This window comes from Polypterus senegalus, chromosome 6 (assembly GCF_016835505.1).
Source record: "Polypterus senegalus isolate Bchr_013 chromosome 6, ASM1683550v1, whole genome shotgun sequence".
NCBI classification, from domain to species: domain Eukaryota; kingdom Metazoa; phylum Chordata; class Cladistia; order Polypteriformes; family Polypteridae; genus Polypterus; species Polypterus senegalus.
This window is the reverse complement of record NC_053159.1, coordinates 122,399,163-122,417,776: the sequence shown is the minus strand read 5'-3', so window position 1 is coordinate 122,417,776 and position 18,614 is coordinate 122,399,163. Positions and strand designations below refer to the sequence as shown.

The window sequence follows — 18,614 nt, the reverse complement described above, 5'->3', positions numbered from 1 at the left end:
GACATTACAGTATCTGTATGACCTCTTTGCCCCTAAGTTGAACCATAAATTCACAATTTTACAGCCTGGTTCTGTGTCTGAGGTACAGACATTGCAACATGATTTAGAAACTCAGCCCTATCACCACTAACAAAAGCCAACCCTGAATCAGTAACAAAACAGCATGGTGATAGTAAATCCATTTTCTATGCCTTTGGCCCACTAATCAGGTTTGTGGTCACACCATTCTCAGCAGCACCTGCCCTGGACAAGGCCTCTGCTCATTCCTGGACTCACGTTCACTCACACTTGGCTAGTTTAAAGTCACCAGTTTACCTAAAACAGCTTTAGGATGTGCTGGCAAGACTGGCATTCTCTATAGAACAAATCCTAGCTCCACACAGACATTGATAATACTGGGATATGAACCTGTTAGTTCTTAGGTAGAATGATTATCCTCTGTGTTCCCCTCTTGAAAAGCATTTTATATTGACTAAAGTTTAATAAAATGTGTGTTTGTTGTCTACTTGTTTGTCATGTAATAGTTCCCTTGTGGTCATCTTACTTCACTGTATCTCTTAAAACGATGTCTGCTTCCTGTCTGTCAGATATCCTGAATTATTGTACAACATTTGAAATCGAAGGGTAAGTGAACAAAAAAGAAAAGGTTATTCCATCATTGTTGAGAAATAGCACTGTAGCTCAAAGTCGTTAGCCTTAACATAGCAATTTTATACAATGAAGGATTAAACACATGTCAGAGCGGATGCCATGAATCTTGCAGCAGCAAATTGAGCTCTTGTCGATAACAAGTCTGCAAATCACCCCCTACGCGGCGCTGCACAATAGTCCCGTCAGCTCTTGATGGCTACAGTATCTTTATTTGCTTGCATTTATATTTGACACAGCATGACTCATTTCAAAGTAATTTACCAGAAAAATGAGGTTTAAAAAAAAAAAAAAAACCTTAACGGAAAGTAAGTTTTCTGGTGTGCACATTATACAAAGAACTTCAATCCCATTTAGACTAAGAAGGACAAATCTAATTAATTCTTCATTCACGCCTTGTAGCTTTTCACAGAAATCTTTCCAACAGCATCCTGCCCTTTTTGAAATGGCAGTAACGTGACGGAAAAAGGTCAAATCATTCCACATAATGGAGTGTGCAAAACTAAATTTCATCCATTTTCCATTTCAAGCTGTTTTCCATTTTTTCCTGCCACATTTCCTTTAATTATTATGCTGCTAATGGAGCAGTGCATAGCAATGCTGCTTCACAGCTTCAGAGGCTCATTTCCAACCAGGTAACATTCTGTGTGGAGTTTGCTTGCTATTTTATTTGACGATTATAAATTGGCTTTGTGTGGCTGAGTGCAGGTGTGCTCATCAGTGTGCTCTTTGCTCAGCTGGCACCCCATCTAAAGTTGCCCAGTGCCAGTGCCAGTGCCTTGCATCTGAAGTTGAGAATTGTTTCTTAGCAGGTAGTGTGGTGCAGTGATTAAGGCTATGGACTTTAAACCCTGAGGGTGTGAGTTCAAATCCTGATACTGCATGACCACAAGCAAGTCACTTGACCTACCTGTGCTCAAACTGGAAAACCAAAGGAAATGTAACCAATTGTATGATAAATGTTGCCTTGGACAAAGGTGTCAACCAAATAAGTAAATGTAGATGCAATCATTTGAATCGTAAATGTCTTTTTGTTATCATGATTCGGAGTTGTGGTCATACTGAAAATGGTGCGAGGCCACCAAAGCATGCCAGGATATGCACTGGCCTGTCCAAAATAGCCTCACCACAGCCCTGCCAACTCCCATGCTACTAACCAGGCACAGAAATTGGGAAACTGGCTTTTAAAGTTCAAAATGCCACTCAGGGGAAAGAATACCGTAAAAAAAAAACTTTGGCTTGAAGAGACAGTTCAAAAAAAGGAAACTTTCTAAGTTAGAATATTTATGCCAAAAAATAGAAACATATAACAAAGGGTTCAAAAAGTACAAAAAGGAGTTACCTAAAAGGCAAGTCCCAATACACAATCCAAAGCCAAAATCCATGAAACAGAACACAAAAGCAGTAACTTCACATGAAAGAACAATACCTACAGTACAAATGACTCCAGAAAACCTGAATGCATCACTCCTGGGATCCTCTTCCTAGTCAGATGGAATGGGGACATCAGGCTGGCCCCCCTCCTGGCATGCCACCCACAACACTCAAGGAATAGACTCACATTTAAAGTGACAGAATACAATTAGCAAACAACAAACAAATATAGAAAAAATATAACATAAGAAAAATAATAACCCAAAAATTACAATAAAACAATAAATAAATACATCCGTGGGGGAAAAAAAACCTGCTAAAATATAACATTTATTTATCTTCTGCAAATGTCAGAAAGAGCTCACGCTGTGATCTCAGTGCTGCCATCCTAAATCAAGTGTGAACTTGATACAGACTTACTGCTTTTCTTCTCAACAATCAGTCAATCTGAAATCTGCTCCAAGGGACCTGCATTTCGTCACCCATGAAAGGGAAGCAATTCACCAATCTGAGAATTATTGGCTTTTGGAGTCAATTATCATATTGATCATTGTTATTTCATTCAATAAAATCAAATGAAATATTCTGTATAAATAAATAAAACAAATTAAATATAACATCTTTAGCACTTTTTGGCATTTGATGTTTCAAGTATTTAAGGGTCAAGTTAGTTGATGACGTTTTTCTCACTTGTTTGCAAATACAAGCATTTTACAACAAGAAGAACATTTATTTCTGTAGCAGATTTTTATACAAAGGATATAACTTAAAGTGCTTTACAAGATGTCAAAGAAGTAGTTACATACAAAGAAAAACAATGCAATTATGATTACAATGATGAATACTATAAACAATGAATAAATAGTATACAAAAATAAATAATGCACACTTACACAAGATATATATATATATATATATATATATATATATATATATATATATATATATATATACATACAGTATATATAATTTGAGTCCTTAAAAAGGGAATTGTTTTTTAGTTTCTAAACACCAGTCCAATGATAAGGTCAGAAAAAAAATAGAAAAACAGAAAAAAAGAAACAAATCTGCAGGGGTTCCAAGGCCAAAAGACTGCCTAGTCCTCACTAGGATTTCTTTCTAACATAAATGTTCTCAAGCAGTTTATTTTTTAGAGGAATTGTTGGTCTAATGGATCATTGAGCTATTTCCTTTCATTCAAATATCACAGGCAGCAGAGCTTTGACCAAGTGGTGCTGGTGCACAACGTCACCACAGAACAACTGGAATAAAAACAAAACAAAGAAAAGTAACAATTAATAATGACTGCAGTTTGATTGAAGAATATAATAATTCTATGTATATCTAGTTTTTTAAAGGTAGAACTACAAGGTGGCTATGAAATAGTCAAATACAAAGTGGGGTTTTAGGAGTTTTTTTTAATGAGCTACAGTGTCAGTCTGGCATATCTCTGTTAGTAATTTATTCCAGATTTTTTGTGCATAACAGCAAAAGGCTGCCTCACCACTTCGTTTATGCTTGGCTCTTGTAATCATAAGCAGAATGCTATTAGAAGATCGAAAGTTATGACTTGAATCTTAGGGAGACAGGTAAGATATTCCAATTTGCCCTAAGGGTTCCTCCAAAGATTTGTGAAGATTTACTTACTGAATCCTTTCCTCTTCTGTGTAAGCTTAACAGAAAAGGTGCCCATCTATGCATCCTCTGGTGAGACTTGGTACCCTCATGCAGGCTGCTTTCCTCCTATCTTACTCTCTGCCCTGTCAGGGGGTGTAGAGGGGGAGTGTACTCCTGGATTTGGTACAATATTTGTACCCTTAATAGAGCTGTATGCTATTATAAGTATTACACCCATTCTCTGCCCCAGCGATAACCCATACCTTTATTGCTGAAAATATCCCTCAGCCATCCTGTACTTTTATTGTTTTATTGTTTCCAATAAAACAAAATTTAATTTGGCCTCTAAACAGATTGTTTCAGATATTTTTCTGTTTTAATGGTTAGGTACATACCAAATTTTTATGATTATGTATTTAATGGATGTAAAACATTCACAAGTTGGGTCCTACTTACTTGACACTGTTGTAAGAAATTTGAGATGTATTCGCTCTCTCCTATTATTTATGCCGATGAGGTGTCTCATTTTTCCCTTTACGTTTTTTTAGCTAAAAGTGTACATATTACATACTGTACTTACATATTATTTACTTATAGTGGGTATTACCATCACTCCTTCCTGCAGCTATAATTAACAAATGCTTTAAAAATAATGCAATTGGAAACTGGCTTGCAGGCTAAAGATTATAACAAACCAAAGCTTGTGAAAAATCAGATGAGAAATAATAAAGTTACAGTTGATTTCAACATGAGAACAGAGCATATCTCAATAACTGTTGCGAGAACCAGCCTCGACGGGGACAGACACCAAGACAGCTTATGTCCAAAACACAAACGTTTTTCTTTTACAAGACAATTACAGTGCACCAATCATTCACAGTCCTTTGTTCCATTAGTCTTTTCTGGCTACCTCCACTCTTCTCTTGTAAGCTTCGTCTCGCTCCCTCCCAACTCCGGCCCCTTTTATGCAGTACCCGGATGTGTTCCAGGTGCTTCTTGACGATCTTCCTAAAGCACTTTCCGGGTGTGGCGTAAGTGCTGCCTGAGCACCCAGAAGCATCACTGGGTGTATTTGCCTCCTGGCTTAGCAGCACTCCCTGTTGTGGCAGAAATGCAGCCATCCACGTCTCTGGGAACGTCTGGGCGAACCAGGGCAATTGTCCTCTCATGTCCCGGGGAAGGTATTAGTCCTCTCCTGGTCCTTCCACCTTCCAGGCATCTCGGCTACACAGACGTCGCAGCCGTCTGTCACACTGTGTATGTACAGTAGTTACAAGTGTATCTGGTCCATTCCAATATGGCAGACACATGGCTGTACCACTATACACAAGAAGAGTGTTACATAACTGCATCTATGTGTATACAGTATCAATGGCACCACTTGCATGGATGTTTGAAGTGGTGGGCCCATCATCATCATGTCATATTATTTCTTGGGATTTTAATTCTTCCACCAACTTAATACCAGACTAGTGATTGGTCTGCTGTTTTCTCTTGATTATTTTCAAAAATGGCTGCATAATTTCACACCACAATGTTTCCAAAGCTCCTAACAATTAAAAGAAAAATGTGACACATAAACTTTACACCTCATTTCTCAGTATCCTTTGCTCCATCCACATTGTTGCCTGAGCCTATCAAATGTCATTAACCACCAGCTCTTGTGTGTTGTAATTTTGTTCCTTTGAAATCTCCCAGTCCTTCAGACCTTGTTCAGAGGTCCTTTTAAAAAACAATATCTACATGATTCTTTCAGGGCACACTGAACTATACCAGCCTGAAGTCTTTTCCTTTCCAACTCAACCTCCATCAGCTTTGCTGCCTTGTAATCCGATCCAGTAAAATCTCATTGTCTGTCAAAACTATCACCCTTGTATTCTGTTCCTTTCATATCTTACTGTCCTTCAGATATGTCACCTTTTAATCTGCTCCTATCCCTGTGTCCCTCTGCTCAGTTACATTGACGTTTGATCCTTCCAGATATGGCTGACTTTGAGGTCAGCTGCCTTGCTCAGTCTGATCATTTGCCAAATTGGAATTTCTTACTCTGTTTTGTAATGTGATCCTTACCATGCAGTTCAGTTATCTTTACTCTTATAATCTCATGATCAGGTGACACCTGTCTCATGGGCTTCAGTCTGGTCTGCTTTTGTGAAGCACCTTCCCAACTGTAGCGAATGCTTAACTGTTGGCCACCTCTTGCGTTGCTGCATACTAAGTACTTGTGTTCAGCAAAACCAGATAAAATGCCTTTTAGATTTCAGAATCTGTTGTCTTTTAGTCATTGACATTAATGTTAAGCACTTATACATTCTGCAGGCACAGATATGGAGGAGTTACTACGGCTAGCTGAAAAATACATATTATGTATATTAGCAGTGAAAGTGCAGGTGTGAATGCATTAGTGGTGTTTCTGCATAATGAGCTGTGTAAAATCCCACTGGAGGTTGTTAAAACAGAAAAGAAGCCTACAGTAAACAAGCAGGCAGGTAGGTATAAAAAAGACGCCTTTGACAAGCTGGCAAGTGAAGTGTCTCCATTGCAGAATAATAAAGGGAACTTCATTCCTGTAAGACTGGTCTTTTTAATGGTCTATATTTATACATACATACATACATATATACATATATAGTTTGTAGCTCAACCCTTTACTGAGCACATGGTGGATTTGTAGGTTCTATAATGATGTAAGCTTTTGATTTATGGTGTAGTTCATTTGTTAAAATCTGATTTGGTTGATGACGGACCTTCATTTATCAAGTGACAGGTTAAAAGAAAGTATAGTGCTCATAAGTGTGTGTGTTTTTGTGTGAATGTGTAAAGCTAGCCCTTTCTTTAATTTGTACCGTTTTCTATTCATGAAAATAGAGACAAATAACTGAGCTTAGATTTCAGCATCTATCTTAGTCTTTTCTTTAAAGTACCACATGGGGGCAATAATGAGTTGCACAAAGGTCATCTCTTTCTGTTCTCCTCTCTAAAAGGAGACTATGAGTTGAGTCAACTAGTATTATTATTATTATAGCTGAGGGGGAAAAAAGAGCTCTTCAATGGTGATGTTAATAAACAGTTCCAAAAAGCAGTGCTGTCTGAAGACCACTCTGAGGCAGTATAATCCTAGTTAGGTTAAGGACTTTACATTTAGGATTTAATACAATGCCAAAAGCAATTCTGATTCAATGCAAGGATGGTTGACTTCTCATTGCTTCAAACTTTGTTATTAGAGAAAACACCTCATGGCTAAGGAACTAGCTGCAAAATGGAGAGCTGGTCAGTCTTCACCACTAATTCACTCTGACTGTGAGTAAGTCCTATACTCTGCTAGGGCTCGAAATGTAGAAATTAAATTGAGTTTATTGTTATAAAGTGCACTGCCATTGATAAGCTCAGTGATCTGTACAACACACACATATAGCCCAGTTAAAGCATAACATAAAATGATGTGCAACAAAAGCAAAAAGAACAATTTTCAAACACCGTGCGACATGTTTTTTTTCAATCCTAATAAAAATTTGAAAGAGCTGAGCAATTTACTTGTAATCAGTCAGACTTTCATTCGTTTTTGTGTTGGTACACTCGTATTAACATCAGCATGTATTACATGTAACTGTCATGACAATTTACAAGGTAAACCTGATAATTCTATGCATATATGGACCTAGGAAATCAGTTGGAATTATATTAGATCTTATATAGATGTTCATGTAAATTCTCAAGCATACTTAATCCAATTCAGGGTCCTAGGCTACTGGTGTTTATATGGGACACAGTTTATGCCAGTCCATCACAGGGCACACACACGTATGTATACTCACACTGGCATCAGTTAAGAGACATCATAACTTTGGGAATGTGGAAGGACAACTCATGCAGAGAACAAGCAAACTTCTCAAAGACATGAGATTCAAACCTTGAATGGTGGATCTGTGAGGCGGCAGCACTAGCCATTGGGCTAACCAGTTTTAAATCTTGATCTGTGTAAGGGCTAGATCACGTTTCCCAAAAGTTTTATATTAATTCATACATGCCCCTGACGTGTGGACTTTCCAATACATTTTGAAGATGGCCAGCATGTGTAAAAGGCATGTTTTAAGCAAGGAAACAGATAGTATGGCCCAGGATGCCTGTGTATTTTTCTGTTTTGCTATTAAAACATTAAAACAGGGGCTCCTGCGCACTACTTTGTCACGGGGCCTATGATGCTTGTAAGATGGCTCTGAGTAAGGCACTTTATAAGAGCTTTTACCAAAAATATTCTGTGTAGCACCACATAAATTGTCAATTCCCGTCTGTGAAATGTGTGTAGTTTATTGCCAGATAGAGATTTGGAGGGATCCAAGGTGCTCCTTTCAACTACACTGCTGGGTAATTTGCTCCAGTGCAGCAAGAGATTTGAACATATTTTACTGTGAAGCAGCTCTAGTGTGTTCATTAAGGAACTTTATTAAATTTACATTAGAAACCAACTTCACTAACTTCACTATCTGGTACACTTCCGTTACGTCTCGTCTAATCACCACTGGACTGCTCCTTGTGACTGTTTTGCTTCCAGCTCAATCACCACGTCTCTGTAATGAAACAAGGAGGTTTCAGGATTGATGGATGGATGGTCTCAAGGCTCAACTTCTTCACCTCCATGAACATTCTCTTACTACTGAAATATTTGCAAAACCTTTTCATGTGAATTTAGGGTTGCATGATCAGTAATGTTCTTCTTCACCTTATATTTTCATTTGTATTTGTTATGCTACAGAGCTGCTTTTCTTAATCATTTCGACTGCTTCACTCTTTGGGTATATGGCATCTTTCATTTTTGAAATAAAGATACCTTAGTTGAGTGAGAATTCCAAATCTGGAATCTTCTTTGACCAGTGGTCCACATTACCTTCTTTCAAGGTCACTAGAAGGTGGAGTTCCTTGGCCTAAAGACACACTGAGAATTAGATGGGAATCATCTAGTCAAGCAAACTAAAAGCTTTTTTCAGTGGGGGGAAATTAACTATTTATAAAAAAAATAGTTGGCTCTGGTTCATCAGGCCCCGAAAAAATTACAATTTAGGTGATTCAGTAACACATTTGGATTAGAACATGGAGCTTCAAGATTTCATTATCCATTACCCATTGTCTACAATAGCTGGATACTTGTTTTTCACACATTGTGTCCCACTGGTGAGGTGAAGTGAGGTAGGAAGACACCATTAGTCAGTGCCTGTGAAGGGAGGCTCCTGTTTCATGCTGCTTTTCAGCTTGTGGTCACATTTGATTGTGTTGTTGTTTTTTTCACTCTCCTTTAAACTGCCGTCAGTAAGTTCGTTATGATTCAAAGTTCTGATGAAGCGTGTGAATGATGAATGAAAACCTTGAATTACAGATGCATTTAAAATGAAATGTGTGAGATCTGCAGTTCCTAGCCATGTGTAATATGTTAAACGGCAACAGAGCAGAATAATTTCTGACAGGAGGGCCATTTTTCTTGCTGCTATACCTCAAGATTAATATTAGGAGAGATTACTCATTTGCAATTAATCTGTTTCTGACTTAATGCTGCACAGTCAGGCTGTTCTTGACTGCGTTCTATGATGTTAGCAACAAAAACTTTCATTTACATTCAGTCTGGTGGTGCTTTTCTGTAATTTGATAAGATTGAAATTTTAGCAATTATATCATAAGAAATTAAACTCATAAACCTTTCCAAATGATAATATTAACTCGATGCATGCTCGGCTGCAGGTCCTTTAAAGAATTGTCTCCTTGTGGAACATGACTTTTTGGTGCAGCTAGTGGCACCTTACATTTTTTTGAATAAATGCATGCTGGATGGGAAGCTTTTAGAATACTAAATCCATTTCCTTTACAACAGAATCGCGAGATGAAGTACAAAATGATGACTTACCCACAACTGAAACCCCAAGGCCACTAGAACCATCAGCAGGAGGTAATTCTGCACCCCATCAAGCAGCTCACTCTGATTTGCAAGAAGAAGGCGAAAACTTGTCATCGATTCAGAGCATGCAGTTGTTGGATCATTTAACCAAAACTGTTTATCATGGAATTAACAAGTAAGTATTGAATACATTCATAAATGCAGAGGATGTGTGTTGGTAGCTTTCTAACTGTTTTGAACTTTCTAAAGTGGATCTCATTTGCTTGCAATGCCAGATGGGCAAAAGGCAATAGTAGGATGGATCCAGGTGTACTAGACCTTGGCAATGGAAACTGGCTCTAGGGAAATGATGGCTGGAAGAGAGCCCTGCCTTGTGCAGAAGGTTGAAAATTACCAACTAGATTCAGAAGAACTCACCTCAGCATGCAGCATTAGTTTGGATATTTAACTACTTCATTAAATCTAGTCTATCTCCTTCTCCGGAGAGATCCTGGTTGCGTGAGGAGATATTCACAAGGCCCCGGCTTTTCAGTATAATTGGACTTTGATCCAGTGAGTTAGAGGATTGATTCAATTTGACTTCAAGCTGCAGAGAGGAGGACTTTGACTGTTGTTTGTGTGTATAGACCAAACAATTATTCAGAATATTGTCCTTATTGTAGAAACATTGAATTCTGATCTTGAAAAAGTGTACCATCTAATGACATCACAATTCTACTGGAAGACATCAACGTTTAGGTTTGGAATCATGGAAATATTTGAAGGAATGTTATTAAAATGCTTGGCTATCTTGACCTGAACAGGAATTGTAATTTGTTATGTGATTCCTGTGCTAGCTATGGAGCATCCATAATGAGCAGTATTTTAAAACCAAAGAATACTTGTAAGTGTACCGGGTTCACTTGGATAGATGGGGTTGAACTCTCATGTCTGGAAGAGCTCTCTTTACCTATTTGTTACTAAATGTTAATCAGCACCTCTTTATCTAAAGTTATGGTCTTTTTCTAGAAAAGAATGTCTTATATTTTGCAAGTAAGGAACGTGCACCTGACACAAATGGAGGAGTTCAAGTGCGTGTGAGAAAATAGGTACTTGTGGGAATGAGCAGCACACCAGTGCCATGGTGGCATTTTTGCAAATGTACTGGACTGTAGTAGAAAGGTTCTTGTAGGAAGCTTTTAATTTACATGGCAGTCTACTGTCCCATCCTGTCCTTTGGTGCCGAGCTCTGAGTAGTGAGCCTTAAAATGAGGTTATAAGAGCAAGGAGCCAAAAAATGGTTGTTGTGTAGGATTGCTGTGATCACTTTATTCATTCTGTACTCCTGGCTCAATAAAACAGCTGCTTCTTCACATCGGGATGAGCCAGTTGAAGTAGCTTTGTAATATAGTTAAATTCGCCCTTAGTGCCTTCAAAGGGAGGTGTACAAGACACTAATCACTGGAAAAAGAGCGAGCAGCAGACCCAAGACATGCTGGGGGATTATATCTCTCAGATAGCCTGGGAGCATCTGGGTAATCCACAGGAATCATTAAAAGAAATTGATGAACATAGGGTGGCCTGGTAAGCCAAGCTCAGTGTGTTGCTACAGCAACCCTCGTCAGGATGAGCAGAGTGAAAATGGTGATGATGAAATTATGTGCTACTTGCTGTTAATCTTATATTTCATTTTAATCTATTTAACTGTAAGTCTATCTGCCTGATCCTACCCTAGAGTAAGAAAGCTGAAATAGTGTGGGCAAATGGATTCATTGTATAATAGGTGTGGGTGCCAGTGAGGTGGTTATGGTAGTTATATTTCTTTCCCTAAACTCAGGCCAGAGATTATTCTTTGCCCTTTTCTCTAGTCAAGCAGCCTTCCCAGGCTACCACCCACTGTTCAGAATTTTGTATGATTTGCAAATTTTGCTGCCTTCTGGGAGCTGACAATATAAACTCTTCATCCTTCCCTCACTTTGAGTATGATGCCTCTGTCCACACCAAGCCGGAATAGCAGGAGACACATTAAGATCATTCAAACCCTGCAATTTTTAAAAGCTATGTTGTTTTAAGTAGTTGGTGATGGAAAAAAATAATTGGAATGTTTTCTTCATTGTGATATAAATGATCCAAGCTTCACAAAATTATGCAAAAAATGCCTATCAAGTGTTGAGATGGGCCTACAGTCTTGGCAAAAGCTTCCACCATATTTTGCGTCTCACTCAATTTGCCGCTTGCTGTGAAACTTAGAGGTGGCTGACAGCTTAAAGCTAAATAAGCCCATAAGGAACGTTTACTGAACAGTGTGCTGTGAATCAGTGCAGAGATTCATTCCAGACACAGTCCGTTCAATACTCGAATTTGTTCACTTTTCTGAGGTATTACGGCCCCTTGGCTTCTGGCTGCAGGGCACAGCGCCAGAATACAACAATTTAGACTCTTCAAGCAATCCTTGGTGGCTCAGTGACACTTTATTGTTGAAACCATTACAAGTCACTCAATACAATTGTCTGGGCGCAATCCTCTTGCTCTCAAGCAGTAGCTCAGAAGGGACTTCCAGAGCTAATACTTGCCTTTTTGTTACAGAAGCCTCCATCCAGAGCACAGCTTTATCTTCTCCTGTGTGCTGATTTTGTATATGCAGCTGGAAAGAGGGGACATCCTCACTGAGGAAGAGCTGTCTTGTCTATTGCAAGGTAAAAGTGCCTGGCTTACTTAAATCAGTGAATCTGAATGCAGGGTCTGGCATTGTTGTATTATTTGCATAGAGATCACTTTCTAGGAAACATTACCCAAAATTAAATCCGGTTAACTCCGTGATTTTTTTCCATATGAGAGAAAACAACAGGCTTAGTTCTTATAACCTGACCCTTACTTACAAAAAGAATATACATCAATAATTAAGCATAATAAAAGTCACTGCACTTTTTATGCTACTTTGTGGATTTACCAATATCTATTTAATTGTAGACTGAGATTAAATCCCATAACATATTGTAACTCATTCACAGTGTACAAAAGAGGTGTACAATTAAAATGACAAAATAAGCAAAACAAGGATTTGGATCAATAAAATATTTTAGTTATGAAAGCTGCAGCACACTATAAGCTGGTGTCTTATTACTAGTGGCACACAGTTTTTTTGAACATCAGAACATTAGAACACTCTAGACGAGAACAGGCCATTCAGCCCAACAAAGCTCGCCAGTCCTATCCACTTGTTTCCTCCAAGAAAACATCAAGTTGAGTTTTGAAAGTCCCTAATGTCTTACTGTCTACCACACTACTTGGTAGCTTATTCCAAGTGTCTATCGTTCTTTGTGTAAAGAAAAACTTCCTAATATTTGTGCGAAATTTACCCTTAACAAGTTTCCAACTGTGTCCCCGTGTTCTTGATGAACTCATTTTAAAATACAAGTCTCGATCCACTGTACTAATTCCCTTCATAATTTTAAACACTTCAATCATGTCACCTCTTAATCTTCTTTTGCTTAAACTGTAAAGGCTCAGCTCTTTTAATCTTTCCTAATAATTCAACCCGTGTTGTCCTGGAATCAGCCTAGTCGCTCTTCTCTGGACCTTTTCTAGCGCTGCTATGTCCTTTTTGTAGCCTGGAGACCAAAACTGCACACAGTACTCAAGATGAGGACTCACCAGTGCATTATACAGGTTGAGCATAACCTCCTTGGACTTGTACTCCACACATCGAGTTATATATCCTAACATTCTGTTTGCCTTCTTAATGGCTTCTGAACACTGTTGGGAAGTTGATAGCTTGGAGTCCACTATGACTCCTAAATCCTTCTCATAAGGTGTACTCTCGATTTTCCGACTGCCCATTGTGTATTCAAACCTAATATTTTTACTTCCTATGTGTAATACTTTACATTTACTGACATTAAATTTCATCTGCCACAAATCTGCCCAAGCCTGTATTATATATATATATAATTATTATATAGATTATATACAATTACTGTCCATTTTGTGAGGCATGTCCACTCAGCAGCAAGATGGTCACATAATTACCTTCCGAACAGCATGAAGCCATCAGGGTAGGGCCTCAGATAGTTTTGAATAGTGTAGCACAGGAAGGCCACATTGTCTCTATGCACCTCATAGCTGGCTGTACGTGTACATGTCAACTACAAATAGCTTGCTCCATCTCATCCCATAAAAGCTCAGTTAGACCAAGATTTCAGATTGGAAAGATCACTTAATTTATTGAAATTCACTGTTATGTTTCTGCGACCATAATAAGACTTCAATAGTGTTGTAGTAATGACTGTCACCCCCTGGGTGACCCAAAACCCCTATGCGAAAACATGCAAGAGGAAGTTTAACTCATATACCATTTATTCTCTTCTTAGAGAGAGCATTCCTATCACAGGACTCTGTAAGTAGACACACACTGCATTCTGTAACAAGATGCACACCACTTTTCTGCTCATAATAAAGAGTATTATCATTTGTAGATGCAAGCATTACTGCCATGTAGGGATGCATCTGTTCAGTAATTCTGTGCAATAATGATGTTCAAATGCCTTCTGTTAGTCAAAAGTTGTTATAATCGAACCAGCATTTCCAATGTTTGGCTCACAGGCAAAGCTTGTCCATGCATGGTTGACTCATGGTTTGTTGGTGTAACAAACTCTTGGGAGGATTTTCTTATACAGATAATCTGTTCAGTGTCGATAAGCCAGAACTGGGATTCATAAGACCATATATTCTTGTTTTTTTCTGTGACAGGAGACAAACTGGCTTGTCAGTTGGTGTATCCCAGCAAGACATAGAACATGGTGCATTCTGATGTGCCTCTTTTGGCATTAGTTGTGTATTCTATTGTTACTTGTGTAACTGCAAATTGTCTTTTACTCCATACAGGTCATGTTAACTTTCATCAACAGTATGTTTCAAACCACAGAACCACCACTGACTGAATGCTTTTTGGGTGCTGTCACATTCTCAATATTTCTATGACACTACTGTGTGAAAGCCCCATAATGGATGCTGTTGCAGCACAGTTGACATACAAAGCCTCATTCAGTCTTTGAATTGCTCCTTCTTATGGGATCTATTGATACAGTCTGGCTAGACTGTTTAATGCTGACACTGACTGGGTATTTCATAAGAATTAAAGCTAATATGTGATGTTTCTGTGTGTGTTCTCGTCATGCCACGCTGTAAAGGTGTAATGTGATGGCATAGCAAATCAAGGAACCTTACTGGCTGCCTTTGACCAAAGTAATTTTTGGACATGACATGAGTCATGGTGAATCTGACCGAATACAATCCAACAAATTCAGTTTTGTCATTTTTAAAATACTGAAAGACGATAATAATACTTTAAGTGGTTATTTCCATGTCTGTTTATAATGTCTCTGTTTTGATATCTGAAATAAAATTAGTTATTTTGTGCATATTTTTATACACATTACTGCCAAAGAAGGAGCTAGTATTCACTATAACTTCTGGTAAAATAAAGGATAACAAGCTCATTTTTACAATAAAAATGTCAGTATCTTTGTTCAGAACATGCCACTTAGTCAGCGCGCAGCATAGGCACATTTCAGTTTGATTTTCATGGCAGAAATTTCAAAGCAAAATAAAATGGGAAAATAAATTCTGAAAAGAAAAACAATGTCATCCATCAATGAAACATTAATTTGGGACTACTGAGTCAGAACAGGATATCTATCAACCATATATCAAATGTATAAATGGAAAAGCTACCCTCTGAGTCCTGATTCTGCCTTTTTGCTATCCAAAGAATGCGTTCAAGAAATGTTGAATGCCTTTGTGTTGTTCTTTCTGTAAGAAGCAACATGTACCATTTATAAGCCCTGCAGCCCAAACGTGATTAAAGCTGTTTTCACAGTCTAGGTAACTAGTTCAACTTCTGATTCAATCGCCAGTAACCCACATTAATTTTTAGCACGACAGACGGATCAAGCAGTCTTTTGCCGCCATGAAAGCTGGGCCTGTTTTAGCCATCCATCCATTCACTGAACCCAATTGATCCAGTTTTATGCTTGACTGAAATAAATGGGCAGTTACCACTATTGTCAGGTTAAATGAGTCAATTGCATTTATTTGCAGCTGCTGCTTCACCCATCATTTTCATTTTGTGAAATCAATGGCAAACGTTAAATCTTTTTAAACATACAACACTTCCATTAAATGGCTAGGTTTCTGGATCATCACATTTTTAGTGCCCATTAAATGCTAAGTGTCTTTGATTGAATTTTCAGGGTCAAAGGTGATGCAAGCGCTTGCTGAAATCTTGTCAGACACACTCATCATAGCTACTTTATGAAGATATTAAGAACGGCTTCACAAAAACGTGCAGTGCTGACTGTACAGGCCTCATATTTTTTTATCTTCAATGGACGTGCACACTTTCTGGAGGTCATTTCCTCCAGGGCCCAGTTCTGTCAGAATTGTCATTTGCTTTCTGCAACCTTGAATTGGATAAGTGGGCCAGAAGATGAATGAATGAATGATCACATACACACACACACACACACACACACACACACACACATATATATATATACAATACATATAATAACTTTAAAAGATTGTGGTACCTCTACGCACCTGGAATAATACCAAGACAGTCACAAATATGAAAAACTACATTCAACTACATTTATCTATTTCATATATTTACTTTATCCAGTTCAGGGTCTGATGTTTTTATTTTATACACATGCAATAGAGTGATAGATAGAAGGAAAGGAAAGTACAAAAGTTAAACAGATGAAACCCTGCTGCCACCCTGGGCTTTCCTGTATAGGTGGTCCTTCTCTGTCAAATTAGGTGGTTCTCAGGTATCATGGCAACATTCTCAACTCACATCTTTCTATCCCTCCCTCTATTCCCCTTGACTCCTGTCCTTTTCCTCCCACCAGTCAATGTTTACTCCAGTTCGTGTCTCATCTCTTCTCCAGATTTGAGGTGATTGATTACCCCCTACAGATTTCCAACTAGATTTGACATTTCTTATGGTGACCTCTCACTGGGAGTAAAGCTTCAGCATTTTTTCATCTATTTGTTTTCTATTTTTTCTGTTACAGAATCAAATAAAAGCAAGCTCTTATCCTGGCAGCATCAGTGCAAGGGACAAACCATTCCTGGACCAGACACAAGCTCATTGCAACATGCATTTGTTCATGCAGTACCAATTTAAACCCACCAATTTGCAAAATATTCACATTTTTGGAAAGTGAGAGCACATTGGAGTTGTTCATTTACTGTATATACTTACAAACACTTGTTAGCCATCTACCCAACCCTTCTCTTTCATTTTTCTCTGTACAGGACCTAAATGTCTTTTGGAGCCATGCACAGCCTTTATCATGCAGATCCCCAATGGCACAATGTACAATTACATCCTTCTAATATGACACATGCTCTCGTGTGCCTGCTGTACAAAAGGATTAACTTCTTTAATTGTCTTAAAAGTTGCTGTATGAGTTATAAAGAAATGGCCACTAAAAAGCAATTGACCAGTGCCTCATCTATGGCAAATTGTTGCCTTACTCCCTTGCTGTTAGGTTAGTTTACAGCTAACCACAGCCTTGACCGGCATAAGGTGGTTTACACACAGATAAATGGATGGTTAGAATGTTGCAGACATCCATACTGCATGTTTACTTATCTCCTCTTCGTCTGTCATTCCCAGAAGGACAGTGAATCTTCTGAGTCGCAGGTTTAATACTCAGGAATGAAAGTGTCTTCCCAAACAATGCTGCCTTGGTACCAATGTATTACACCACTTTGCTGCCAATTAAAAAGAGCTGTCATTCTCATATATTCCCAAGTGCATGCTGGTACAGTATATTCAATAAAATTGATATCCCACTCTGGACTCACACTGTCTGCCTTGCTTTTATGAGGGAGACCGTTTTACAAGAAATCAGGAAGAGAGAATGAGATGTGTCATGTGCTGACTCATGGGAGTCCCTACTCCATCTCTAACCCTCCATCAGGGGAAGAATTTGATGTGCTATACAAAGAACACAGGGTGAAAACTGCATCCCACCCATTTAGAGAACTTATCTTGTTGGTCGAGCTTCTGTTCTCAGAGTTGCAGCCAATTTCTTATGTTGTTATATGCCATCTAAGTCCAACTTTTGTGGACTAATTTGGTTCTCTTTTTGTTTTCATCTGGCTGTTTTCACAGTAAAATCCTCTAGGGTGAAATCTAGTTGTTTCTTGACATTAATGACCTTTGTCAGAAGTGATTGCAAAATGAGTCACTAGGTTTTTATTGTTTTCACCCTGGTAGGATTACAAAAATATTAACTTCTCTCAAAAGATTCCTGTGCTTGAATATTCTAAGAGGTTGGCACAGAAAGCATGTAAGGCTTAATGAGAGAGTTACATAAAAAAATAAAGTAAAGTTAACAATGAATGGGTGTAGGACTATGTAAGCAAATTCAATGCGTTTGCCTTTCAAGCAAAAATCCACATGGACAGCTTTAAGTTCAGGGGCATTTGTGTAAAACCGACTGTTCTTTGGTGACCTTCACTTTGTGTTTCATCTTCCGTCTAGGCTTTTCACACTCTGGTGTCTCCCTGACTTTAAAGGACTTTGGATGTGATGCAGCGCTACCAGCATGGCTTTCTGTAGAACAATGGCAGTCACTGGCAGCTTTATCTCTCCTTCCCGGCCGTCTAGAGGGCCTTTGTGTGAAGGTAATTTCTGTTATGCTCCCCATAATAAAGGCACCTGCGTAATTCCATGTCCACATTTTCTTCAATTCTTCTTGTCAAAATGAGGAATGTAACAATGTCCAGTATGACCTGGATAGCAGATTGCTTTCATTACCCCTGCGTTTATCAAAAATATCACCACAGCATGAAATTACAAGGCACCCAGTGCAATACATGGCAGGGGGAAGAACTTATAAGACATCCGGAATTCAACACCTGCACAAAATGCAGAGGATGAAGAGAAAAATCCTAGCAATAAATTGAGAAGTCAGAAGGAGTGAGGGAAGACAAACTATGTTGTTTGGATAAATGAAAGTAATATAAAAGTACAGTGCATCCGGAAAGTATTCACAGCGCATCACTTTTTCCACATTTTGTTATGTTACAGCCT

At 38.4% G+C, this 18,614-nt stretch overlaps 1 protein-coding gene across 1 annotated transcript in view; it reads left to right on the top strand.

The window, feature by feature from the left end:
* Positions 1–18,614, top strand: part of LOC120531521 (dynein beta chain, ciliary-like) — a 285,809-nt gene that overhangs the window by 135,560 nt on the left and 131,635 nt on the right. The window contains exons 26-28 of the mRNA XM_039756997.1: positions 9,500–9,698; positions 12,089–12,198; positions 18,063–18,205. Coding sequence (XP_039612931.1) covers positions 9,500–9,698; positions 12,089–12,198; positions 18,063–18,205 — 452 coding nt within the window. The remainder of the gene's footprint in view (positions 1–9,499; positions 9,699–12,088; positions 12,199–18,062; positions 18,206–18,614) is intronic.